The sequence below is a fragment of the Vicia villosa genome, linkage group LG7 (assembly GCF_029867415.1).
Source record: "Vicia villosa cultivar HV-30 ecotype Madison, WI linkage group LG7, Vvil1.0, whole genome shotgun sequence".
Taxonomy (NCBI): Eukaryota; Viridiplantae; Streptophyta; class Magnoliopsida; order Fabales; family Fabaceae; genus Vicia; species Vicia villosa.
Genome location: NC_081186.1, coordinates 137,860,686 through 137,872,364, shown reverse-complemented (window position 1 = coordinate 137,872,364; position 11,679 = coordinate 137,860,686). Strand labels below are relative to the sequence as shown.

Genomic DNA, 11,679 nt, shown 5'->3' with positions numbered 1-11,679 from the left:
CCATGAGTAATACATCACCTTGATCAGTTAAGAGATAAACATATCTCTCCGGTTGGCTACGTAACATGTTTGACTTAGGCTGGTTTTATTCTACATGATCAGGTTTCTCCTCCACAACCTCGTGCGCTTCCTGCTCTTGTTCCTCCATAGATATGTCATTACTTTGTGATTCTTTAAATTTTATAAGATCTACTTTCCTCTCATTGATTCCTTTAGAAATAAAATCCTTTTCTAGGAATGCTCCAGTTTGAGCAACAAACACTTCTCAAAAGGATTGTAGCAGTAATATCCTATATTTTCTTTAGGATAGCCCACAAAGAAGTATTTATCAGATTTAGGCTCACGCTTAGCTGAAATTTATCGCTTCACATAACTTCACAACCCGAAATCTTTATGAAAGATATATGTGGTCTCTTACCACTTCATATATCATACGGTGTCTTCTCAACTGTTTTGGAGGGAACATGGTTAAATGTGTAAGTTGATGTCAGTAGAGCATGTCCTCAACAGGAGTTTGGAATATCAGCAACACTCATCATGGATCAAACCATGTCTAATAGGTTTGATTTCTTCTCTAGGATACACCATTCCATTATGGTGTTGCAGGAAGAGTTAGTTGGGATAGAATCCCACACTCTTTCACATGGTCATCAAACTCTAAGCTTAAATATTCACCACCTCAATCTGATAAAAGGGTTTTAATAATATGGCCTAGTTAGTTTTGTACTTCATTTTTGAACTCCTTGAATTTTTCAAAGGAATCATATTTGTGTTTCGTTAAATACATATACTCATATCTATTGTAATCATCGTTAAATACACTCTTTCAGTTGGATTTAACTCGTTAGGTTTCATCCTTTTAGCATAATGTTATAAATAGGCATTTCAAGATCAAGGACATATAACCCATTGTTCATTTGTGCATTAGCATAGAATACACCATCAAAATAAATAGAGAAATAATTGTTCTTTATTACAAACTAAATTCCAAACTTGTCCAAATAAGAAACAAAAATAATATTTCTGCTAATTACAGGTACATAATAGCAGTTCTCTAATTGAGTTATTAAACTACTAGGTAAACTCAATACATAAGTTCCTACGGCTAAAGTAACAACCTTCTCTCTATTGCCAACTCATAGATCAACTTCACCTTTTACCAATTCTCTACTCCTTTTTAGCCCCTAGACATTAGTACAAATGTGAGAACCACATCCAGTATCCAATACCCATGATGCAGGAGTAGACAAATTTATTTCTACAATAAAAATAGCTGAAGTTGAAGTCTATACTCCATTCTTCTTATCTTCTAGGTACCTTGGGCAATTTCTCTTCCAGTGTCCGGTCTTACTGCACTAGAAACAAGTGTCCTCCTTAGTTATATCTTTGTTAGACTTCAAAGCATGAGCAGTAGGTTTAGGCCTGGAAACTTTCATGCCTTTCCCTTTACTACCATTCTTGTTGGGATTTTTGTTCTACTTATTTCCATTATTGACCATGAGAATGACCTTTCCTTTTGAATTTAGATTTTTCTCAACAGTTCTCAATATGCCAAGCAACTCTGGAAGAATTTTGTCCTTATTATTCATACTGAAATTAAGGACAAACTAGATGAAGCTCTCTGAAAAGGATTCCAAGATCAAATTAGTCACAAGCTCTTTTTCGAGGTGATAACTCAACCTTTAAAGGTCCTCCACATACCTAATCATCTTGAGTACATGGGGACCTACAAGAGCTCCGTCAGCCAGCTTGCCTTGAAAAAGGGCTTTGGAAATTTAAAACCTATCACGCCTTGTCTGCTATTGATAGAGCATCTTCAATTGTACTGTCATATTGAATGTTGTCATGTTTCTTTTTCATTCAGAGTTCATGGTAGCCAGCATGATTCATGCAGATTCAATGGCATCATCGACATGCTTCTTATAAGCATCTCTTTCAACCTTATGATTAGAACTAGGACACCCATCTTCGGGAATAGGTGTCAATAAGACATACAAATTTTTATCATGTTTGAGGACAATCCTCAAGTTTCGGTGCCAATCCAAAAAAAACTTCCTTGTCAAAGATTGATCGCAAAATGTTGTTAGAGGTGTTTGTTGGCGTGGTATTCTACATTAAAAAACATGAAGATAAAGTATCATTAAATATATTCAATCATACATTTAATTAAATATTCTCCTACAATTTTACTCAACCCAAATGACTCTCACCATTTGATTCAGAAAATCTCGTTTGAAGAGTGGATCGAGATCCATATTTCATTTTGTTTCAAGTTAGTGGTGGGATGATTAAACAAAACTTAGTTATTTAGGTAGGAACTTCTTCTAATACAATTCTTTAATATTATTTATTAGGTGAATAACTCCTTACTCTAATCCATCATATGGATTGTTCCCAACTCTTGCATCTAAACTCCTATAATCTTATTATATTTGGTTTAGTTAAGTTAAACCCAAGTTTTAGCAATTCAATATTACATTTATCCAATCGCACCTTACTAATATAGAAATGCCTTTAATTATTAATGAGTAATTTGATACAAGTACTCATTTTTAATAAAGCTATTGGTCTCTAGGACTTACACCAACAAGAATATCGACTTATAGACAAAATAAATGTTTCGACCTCATAGAAGGAATTCCAGGTCACCATCATCTTAAAGGAAGTTTAAAAAAACCAAAATAAATGCAAAACAAATAGTAAAGAAGAGTTGGGAGGTTGATTCATCATACCAGAGAAATCAACATCGTATGAGGAGTATTTATAGGAGAAAACCTTTTAGTAACGCTAGAAAAGACATATTTGAGCTTCAATGTCACTATACACCCTTAACATATAAGAAACATCTTACATACAATCATTTTGCAGAAAAGACCAAACAGGAATATACATGAAGTAAGAAGACCCAATGATAGTCTTACTAAGAACAGAAAAACTAGAATGCGAATATTAGTCTTTATAAAGATATTAAGGATATTTTTCAGGATATAATATGTAAATCATGGGATTCATAGAAGTCTTTCTAATGGACATAATGAATTCCCTATACAAATTAATTCTATTGGACAAGTGATTCCGAACACAAAAGAGGAGGGGGGAGGAGGTGAATTATGTGGGTTTGAAAAATAATTTCTAATTAAAATATCTTTGATAAAATAAAATTTCTAAAACAATTTTGTAAATCTAACAAAGAATAGACAGAGAAATAAGTAAACAAAATCCAAAGTAAAGTAATGATCTAAGCACAATGAAGATATATAAATTGCGAAAATAAAAAGAGATAAGAGACACGAGAATTACATTGGAGACTTATAGAGGTTCGGCCTCACTTAGCCTAATCCTTTCACGGTTAAGCTCAGAAACCAAAAAATAATTTCTCATAAGAGATATTACACACGAGATAATATTTTTCTTGAGTAAATTACAATAATACACCATAACACACATGAATGCCTCATATATTTTTTACTCTCAAAGCACTAAAGCAATTTAGTGAAAAGGAAAAGAATGAGAAGGAAGAGTGTAGAGTGAGAAAGTATATAGAAATAAATTTTCTTATGTATTTTGAAAGTGAGGAGAATCTAACTATTTATAAGTGAAAAATATGGCTTAAAAAGGAAAATATTCCACGAGCCTTTAAATGTCATAATTGATTATACATAGGTCAAATTGATTATGAGCTCCTAAAAAAATGGAAACCCTAATTCTCAAAATGAAAAGCCTACAATGGCTAGTGTCTTAATTGATTGGAAGTATTCTTAATTGATAAAGAAGCTTTGTGACTTTCTCTAATAAATTGAATAATTGCCTTAATCGATTTGATAATGTATACAAATTTGCTAAATATTTTAAGAACATTCTTAGGTGAGTGTGTGCATTACCATAGTAATTTAAGAATTACAGTGATACCTTTACAAGACTTTGATCACTCAGACACGGATCAGGCGAGTTTTCACACTTGCTCTCTTTCACAGTCTCCGAAGCTTCAAGATCCCTTGCTTGATTTATTAATGATTCAACACTTCATATAAGACTTAACTTCTTTATAGTTATGCAGCTTGATAAGGCTTCTTGATAAACACCATCATCAGAGAGATTGTTTGACTCGTGATCATATGAGATTCCATCAGACGCCGTTTAACATTAACTGGTGTCCTTAACAGATTGACTTTGACGTCTTGTTTCAAGTACTTCACTAGTTAAGATGGTAAAGGACGAGTTATAAAAATAGTTGAAAGTAACTTCATTTATGCTTTCCTCGATTTAAACAATACATGTATTATTATTGATCTTCCTCAAGATTATAAACCCATAGGTTTTCAATATCGATAAAAAAGTATGATGGTGATGATAATACTATAGAAAGGTATAAGACTAGACTTGCAGTTAAAAGATATATTCAAATTGAAGGGCTCAATTTCTTTGACATTATTCTTTCGCTACAATACTAACAACTAATTATCTTCTTATTGCTACTTCTTATTTATAAAATTGAATTTTACATCAAATAAATATTTCTTTTTCTAATGTGTTTTTTTTTAATGGAGAGGTTTACACAACTTTACTTCCGGGTACCACCTCACCCGAGTCCTACAAAATTTGAAAACAAAATAAATCTATTTATGGCTTAAAGTAAAAATAATGATTTTTATAAACTTTCCTTTGCTTTAACCTTTAAAGAATACAATTAATATCCTTATGATCCTTCTTTGTTTGTCAAAAAAATTGATACCTCTTGTTTACTCTTTTAATCCATGTAAATTTCTTTGCATAGTGACTTGTTTTATTCTTGTAATCATTTGAACTAACACACCGTGTTCATCAAAATTAATGAAAGAAATTCTCTTGTCTTTGACATTCGACAATAAGACTAGAGAAACTTGTTCGTGAGGACGATACAAGCTAACCAATATAAATTTTGGTGTCTCTTATCTATTCTTCAAATCTTCACAATTGTTGGCTTAATTCATGTCTAAAGTGTAATATTGTGAATCTTGGACAATTTTGCACAAGTTGTAATAAGTTTTAGGGATAATAGCTGAAGATTCCCCAAATTTACCCCTCAATATATATATATATATATATATATATATATATATATATATATATATATATATATATATATATAGATATATATATATATCAAATAAATTATAATTCTAATTCTTAAAATATATAATTATAATAAAAGTGAAATTTTAAAATAAATATTTCCATCAACACTTTAATGTGTTTAATATTATTAATTTACTATTTAAATAATTATAATTTTTTTTAAAAAATAGTTATAATTAAAGTAAACTATAACGTTTTAATATGTTTTATACTATTAATTTATTATTTAAATATTTATTTCATATTTAATAAATTATTTATTTTATATTTTTAATTCCATGTGTTTAAATAATATTTTCTTCTATACATATTGAAATATATGATTAAAATGAAAGTGTAATTTAAAAATAGATATTTTCATCAAAAAATTATTTATTATATGTTAGTTAACGTTTTAATTTAAAATAAATATTTAAATATATAATTAAAATGAAAGTGTAATTGAGAAATATTTATATAATATGATGTAAATGAATTTTTTTTTTATAAATATTACAAACTTGATATTTATTTATGCATTTATATAATAATTATTTATTAATATGAAATACAAATTTATATAATAAATATTTATTAAATAAATATGTTTTCAGAAATTATGTAATAAATAGTTAGTAAATATATTAGTAAATATGTTTTAGAAATTATGTATTAGAAATATTTAGTAAATATAAAGTTAACATTTTAGAAATTATGTAATAAATATATAATTAACGTTTTAGAAATGTATTAGTAAATATGTTTTAAAAATTATATATTAGAAATATATTAATAAAATTTAGTTAACATTTTAGAATTATATAATAAATATTTAGTAAATATATTTTTAAAAAATATTAAAATATATATATATATATATATATATATATATATATATATATATATATATATATATATATATATATATATATATATATATATATATATATATATATATATATATTTGATGCAAGCGTCTAAACAACAAAAGCAAATAGCTTTAGTGGTAAGTGCAGCGTTAATAATTCTAAAATGAATACTTACAGTTTAATTGAGAACTAAGTGCTTAGAATTCTTTCATTTAAATTTAATTTCTTGTCTTTGTGATAGTATATTAGAATATAACTTAGATTTATACTAGAAAATTTCTTTATTGACCCATTATGAGGGGAAGTTTTTTTTTTTTAGATTTTTCCAGATTTTGGAAATACATCACTGGAAAAATTGGGATATGCATATTCGAATTAATCAAAATTCTAAAATATTAAAATTTTTGGGATGTAATCAATAGAGGAGGGATCAAGCTTAATAAAATATTTTTTTTCATATGACCAATAATTCCTTTTATATCTATCTAATCAATTCTATATATTAACAAAACATTATTTTTCTCTCACATGAATAATCAATTCCAGATAGTGTCAAATAAATAACACATAAGTCTACTTTTACAAAATAGAATTTAATTATTTTTTTAATTATAAATAACACTACTAAAAATTTGATCAACTAACGTACTTTTTATATTATTACTAAAAATTTACTATCATATTGATGTTAATGAAAAAAATTCTTTTTTTAATTCTCAAACAAATTTCTTATTATTTTTTTCAATTTTATTTAAATTAAAGAATAAAATTAATATTTATATGTATAATATATTTACATACTAGAGATTCACTTAAATTTTAATTCTATTCACTTAACACAGTACTATTTACATTTACTACTATAATTTCTATCAAATTGATTTTATATGAAATAAAAAGTTTCTTTTAATTTTTTTTAAAATATTCTCATTGTTTTTTTTAATATTATTAAAATAAAATTCTATTCTATTCAATTAAAATAAAGTATCAAATAATTTATTTGTAAATAAAGTAATAGATAGTTTTCAAAATGTGCATAAAAAATTGTTGAAAAAATTTAATTATAAATAATAACTACAAAATATTTTAATTTAAAAAGAGATGTTAATAATTATTATTATATCTTAATGATATATATTTAATAATATTTTTTAATTAATACAATTAATTATATTATTAATTGTATTGATTCTCCTTTATTTTAATTTTTTAATAATTATTTAATTTTTTCGGAAATGCATATCCGAAACATTCTAAGACCAAAAATTGGAATATTTCGGATATGCATCTCCGAAGACACCCCTCTAAAAAAAGGTGATTTCGGAAATGCATCTCAGAAAACACTTTTTTGTGTTTTCGGAGATATATCTCCGAAAATACCTTTTTCTTTTTGTGTTTTCGGAAGTTCACTTCCGAAATCAACTTTTTTTTCAGAAAAAAAGTGATTTTGAAGATGCATTTCTGAAATATATGGGCATTCTGGGAATTTCGCCGCGGATGACAAAAATGTTAGGGTTCAATAAAGAAATTTCCTTTATACTATGAGCCTCTTTAGGCCCAATATAGCTTATAAACTATTATTTTGTATTCTATCTTTTCTCAATTCTGAAAGAGGATTGCTCATTGCACTATTAGTATTTAGTATGACTCTCAAATCATACAAAATTTTCGGAAATGTACCTTTTGCAGTGTTAGGATTTTGAAATCAAGATGCACTATATAACACAAGAGAGCTCAAGTACACCCGAAACGCATTTAATGTACAAATGCTCTGACCAGATTTCCAAATCCGCACTGAGCTATTTAAGCATTTGATGCGTTTGAGCTCTCTTGTAATATGCGTAAATTCTATTTGTGCATTGGGTGTGCTCGGATTTTGAAATCCCATAGTACGAGAGGTGCGTTTGGATTTTTGAAAATTTAAAAGTTTGAGAGTAATACTAAGGGTGCAATGAGCGACGCCCTTCTGAAATGGTCATTGAGAATGAGCAACATTCAGCCCTTCATGATTCCTTACTGTTACAATTATAGAGAACATGAATCTAAAAAGTGATAATGTATTATTGAATCAAGAAGCAGGATTTCATGGTACACTACAATATATATAACATTAAAATTCTTTATAATAATACTAAGGAAGATCAGCATAGAGCTTGATTTGATAATGACTAAAAGAGAAAAAAAGTGACACTTTGATCCTTTATTTGTGTTTGACAATATTGTACAAGGTTCAACTCTGTCATGAAAACAGAGAAACATTTACCTGTCCCTGAAGCATAAAGCAAGGCTTTGTGTTATATTGGTAGATGCATTATATTCTTCCCTCATCTCGAACTGAACTTCGATTTTCCGGACCAACGTTGGTCAGATGCCAAATGTTAACCATCAAAAACATATCCACGAGTTCATGATTTAGCGCCAAAAAGTGTTTGCTGAAAACGGCAAAAACAAAAGAAAATATAGTAAACAAAAGTGTTTCAAAAACACCTATCGTAGCTCAACTGATTCGTGCCAGTTGATTTAAATTGTGGTTAATTCGAGAAAACACAATACCTTGAAATTTGTTGGAGTACCAGGCTTAACAGTAGTTGTGCTTCCAAAGGTAAACTTCGGCTTTTTATCATGTGGCTTTAGTATTTGAAAAGAACACATAAGTGTTTCATTAACAGACATCATAGCACCAGCATTATCAAACTCTCCGCAGTAATTCGGCGCTGAAAAGATTGTTACAAGTTGTCTATTAGCAAAGAACTCATATCCATCTTCCACAACCTGATGAGCCCTGCAAATCAAATCAAGATCATGCTTTTGAAGAAACTCTTTAACCCTATCAGCGCCAAACGTATAAGAAACTCCGCGTTCACTTTCTCCCCAGCCTTGAACATCGCTACTAGGATCAGACCATAGGAGATCACATAATAGACCGGATTCAGGAACTTCACACGGACGTTGCAAATTCTTTATCTGATTCAAATTGTTTAGTTCAGGAGAGAGTCCACCGTGCATACAGATAATCTTTTCGTCAATAAGAGCTGCCACGGGCAAACAGTTGAAACAATCTGTAAATGTTTTCCATAGCTTCACATTGTATCTCCTTTTGCACTCGTCGTAAAATCCGTAGACACGGTTTATGGAAGCGCATTCGTGGTTACCCCTTAGAAGGAAGAAGTTTCGAGGGTATTTTATTTTATATGCCAGAAGAAGACATATTGTTTCTAGACTTTGCTTTCCGCGATCAACATAGTCTCCTAGAAATAAATAATTGGAACGAGGAGGCAATCCACCGTACTCGAAAATCCGCAGAAGGTCAGGATATTGACCATGGACATCCCCTGGTAACATAGAGAAATGAAACAAGAGATTAGTTGTAATATAAGAAATTAGCCTAGGCCACAATGATAATAATACATGTCAAGTATCAATATGTTTCTGATGACAGCAAATTTTTCTCCTAAACTTAGTCACGGACTAGGTCCGCGTTTTTCAGTACTAGTTGCACATTCATTGATGATACTGATATCAGTGGCAGAGGAAAGAAGTGTTTTCAGTTACTTGGTTCTATGAAATAGTGTTATGAGTTTTAATCTGGGCCGTTCGCAAGGCTCATAGATAAAAGCCCAAGAGCGGATCTCAAGTGAAAGACAGGCAGAGCAGATAGACCTTCGTTCTAACCAGAAGCAAGCAATTCCATTCTCAATCACATCAACCAGCAACAGATCCAATCTGACGGCTGTCTGCACAGCACGCGGCATCACACCCGAATAGTTTCAACCTCTCTTAGAATATAAGGGTAAAGCACGTCATTTCAGGTATTCAAATTCACTCACTCTCACATTACTTCCCTTTCTCTCATTTATTAGGGCGTTGAAATACAAACCTTGGAGGTCAGCCCTTTCTCCTCTGCACTGGAAACTTGCTTCACTGATCCAAGATACATCTCACCTCATCCAATCCCTTAAACATAAAATGTGGCCGAACTTGGTAATTGGGATAGCATCACCTCATCCACAAAATCAATCATAATTCAACTTAAGAGATTTTAAGGTCTCCACAATATTGTGGTTTGCAATTGCAATTATAACCACAATTTAATGGTTTTAGAAGTAGGTTTTAAATAACAATCATAGTCGCATTGCACTCGCGTAAAGGCGATTTCGATCATTATAGGTGTTGCGATACTGATTGCGGACAAATTTGTTGCAATATCAGCAGCTAAATTTTCTAATGTAAGGCAAAACAATCAACACATAGTATAATAGTACAATAATTAACCTAATTAAAAAAAAAAAAAGAAGATAGGATAAGACTCAATGAGTGGTAATTAAAAAAACCTCAAATAACCAAATAATACATATATAAAATTAATGAAACAAAGGCATAGAAACATAGGGTAAAGGAAGAAAATATACCACAGATCTTAATAGGTGCCTCTAACTTCAACAGATTCGGCTGATTCAAGAAAATATCCTTAGAAACAAGACAAAGCTGTTTGATTTCAGCCTCAGAAAGCTGCACCTGTTTCCCTGGTCTTGCTCTTACTTCAAGCAACCTATTGATAATACCATCAACAACACCACGTTCCATTTACTAAGGACAACAAAAAACAACAACAAAGAGTTTGAAGATGTTTGTGATGATGATGAGTTGTGAAAACAAATAAATATGAGTGAAATAATTTAGAGAAGAGAGTTTGTTTTTGCTATGAGAAAGAGGTTATATGAGTAGTGGAAGTGAAGAAGAAGAATATATTGGAGTGAATTCAAATTTATAAACAAGAGAGTGGAATTGAGATGATACGCGCAGGAAAGAGAAGAGAAAGAGAGAGAAGAGAATAAAGTTAACGGTATATGGAAAAGTAACGCGGTTCGAATAATAATACAGAAATTGTCGACTGGTTGGTAGGTAATTGTGTGTTGTGTATGTGTTTGGACATCATTGTTCTTTCGGGATTAAATATCAACTTAGAATTTTTCTAAAAAAGAAAAACAAAATTAAAAAAAATTATCTATTCATTCTTATTATTTATAACTCAGATAGATAATTATTTAGTTATAAATAAATCTAAGAGCACTTCTCAATATTAATTAGATCTATATATCATGTTATAACAAGTGTGTTTTTCAAGGTATAATCGTCGACTATCCTTATTTATATTATACTTATGAGACTATCTTATACGTCATAGATCCACAAGCATAAATAAGTATAATAGACATTAATAAAAAGATGAAAAAAAAATATATATTTGATTAATTAAATTGGACATAATGCCATGAACATATCAAATTATATAGCATACATAATAATGTACAAATTTAACCCTAACAAAAAGAGAACTTAGCTACACGTAATAAATAAATGCAGCTAAATTGAAGATTAACTTAAATGCAACTTTGGTCTTTCTATTATGTCTTTTTTCTAATTTTGGTCCCATTATTTCAAAAACCGGTTTAGATAATCCCCTTATTTTGAATTTCTTAGTAAAATGGTTCCTCTTCAAATCTGAGAGTGTTTTTTAATGACGTGGCAGTGTCAACGGTGATGTGGCAGTGCCATATCAGCAACAAATTATTTCATTAAGCCTTATATATTTATTTCAATTATATTTTAAAATATTTTCTAACATATTAATATATAATATAGTAATAAAACAATATAAATATAACATGTTAACCCTAAATCTAATGTTGTGTTCAGCTGGGTTCTTGGAGAAGAC

General features: G+C 29.6%; 1 protein-coding gene across 1 annotated transcript; it reads right to left on the bottom strand.

The window, feature by feature from the left end:
* Positions 1-8,004: 8,004 nt before the first annotated feature.
* LOC131616845 (serine/threonine-protein phosphatase PP1 isozyme 2-like) lies at positions 8,005-10,855 on the bottom strand. The gene is made up of 3 exons (XM_058888300.1): positions 10,373-10,855; positions 8,517-9,295; positions 8,005-8,395 (listed from the first exon to the last, which is right to left on the bottom strand). Exons 1-3 carry the CDS (start codon positions 10,545-10,547, stop codon positions 8,369-8,371), a joined length of 981 nt encoding a protein of 326 aa, XP_058744283.1. The 5' UTR covers positions 10,548-10,855; the 3' UTR covers positions 8,005-8,368.
* Between the last annotated feature and the right edge of the window lie 824 nt (positions 10,856-11,679).

What these genes read in the sequence shown, in the direction of transcription:
- LOC131616845 (XM_058888300.1), bottom strand. Translation starts at nt 10,547, where the DNA reads ATGGAACGTGGTGTTGTTGATGGTATTATCAATAGGTTGCTTGAAGTA. An exon ending in GGCACCTATTAAGATCTGTG is followed by an intron (nt 9,296 to 10,372) that starts GTATATTTTCTT and finishes CTATGTTACCAG; the next exon opens with GGGATGTCCATGGTCAATAT. An exon ending in GTACTCCAACAAATTTCAAG is followed by an intron (nt 8,396 to 8,516) that starts GTATTGTGTTTT and finishes TGCCGTTTTCAG; the next exon opens with CAAACACTTTTTGGCGCTAA.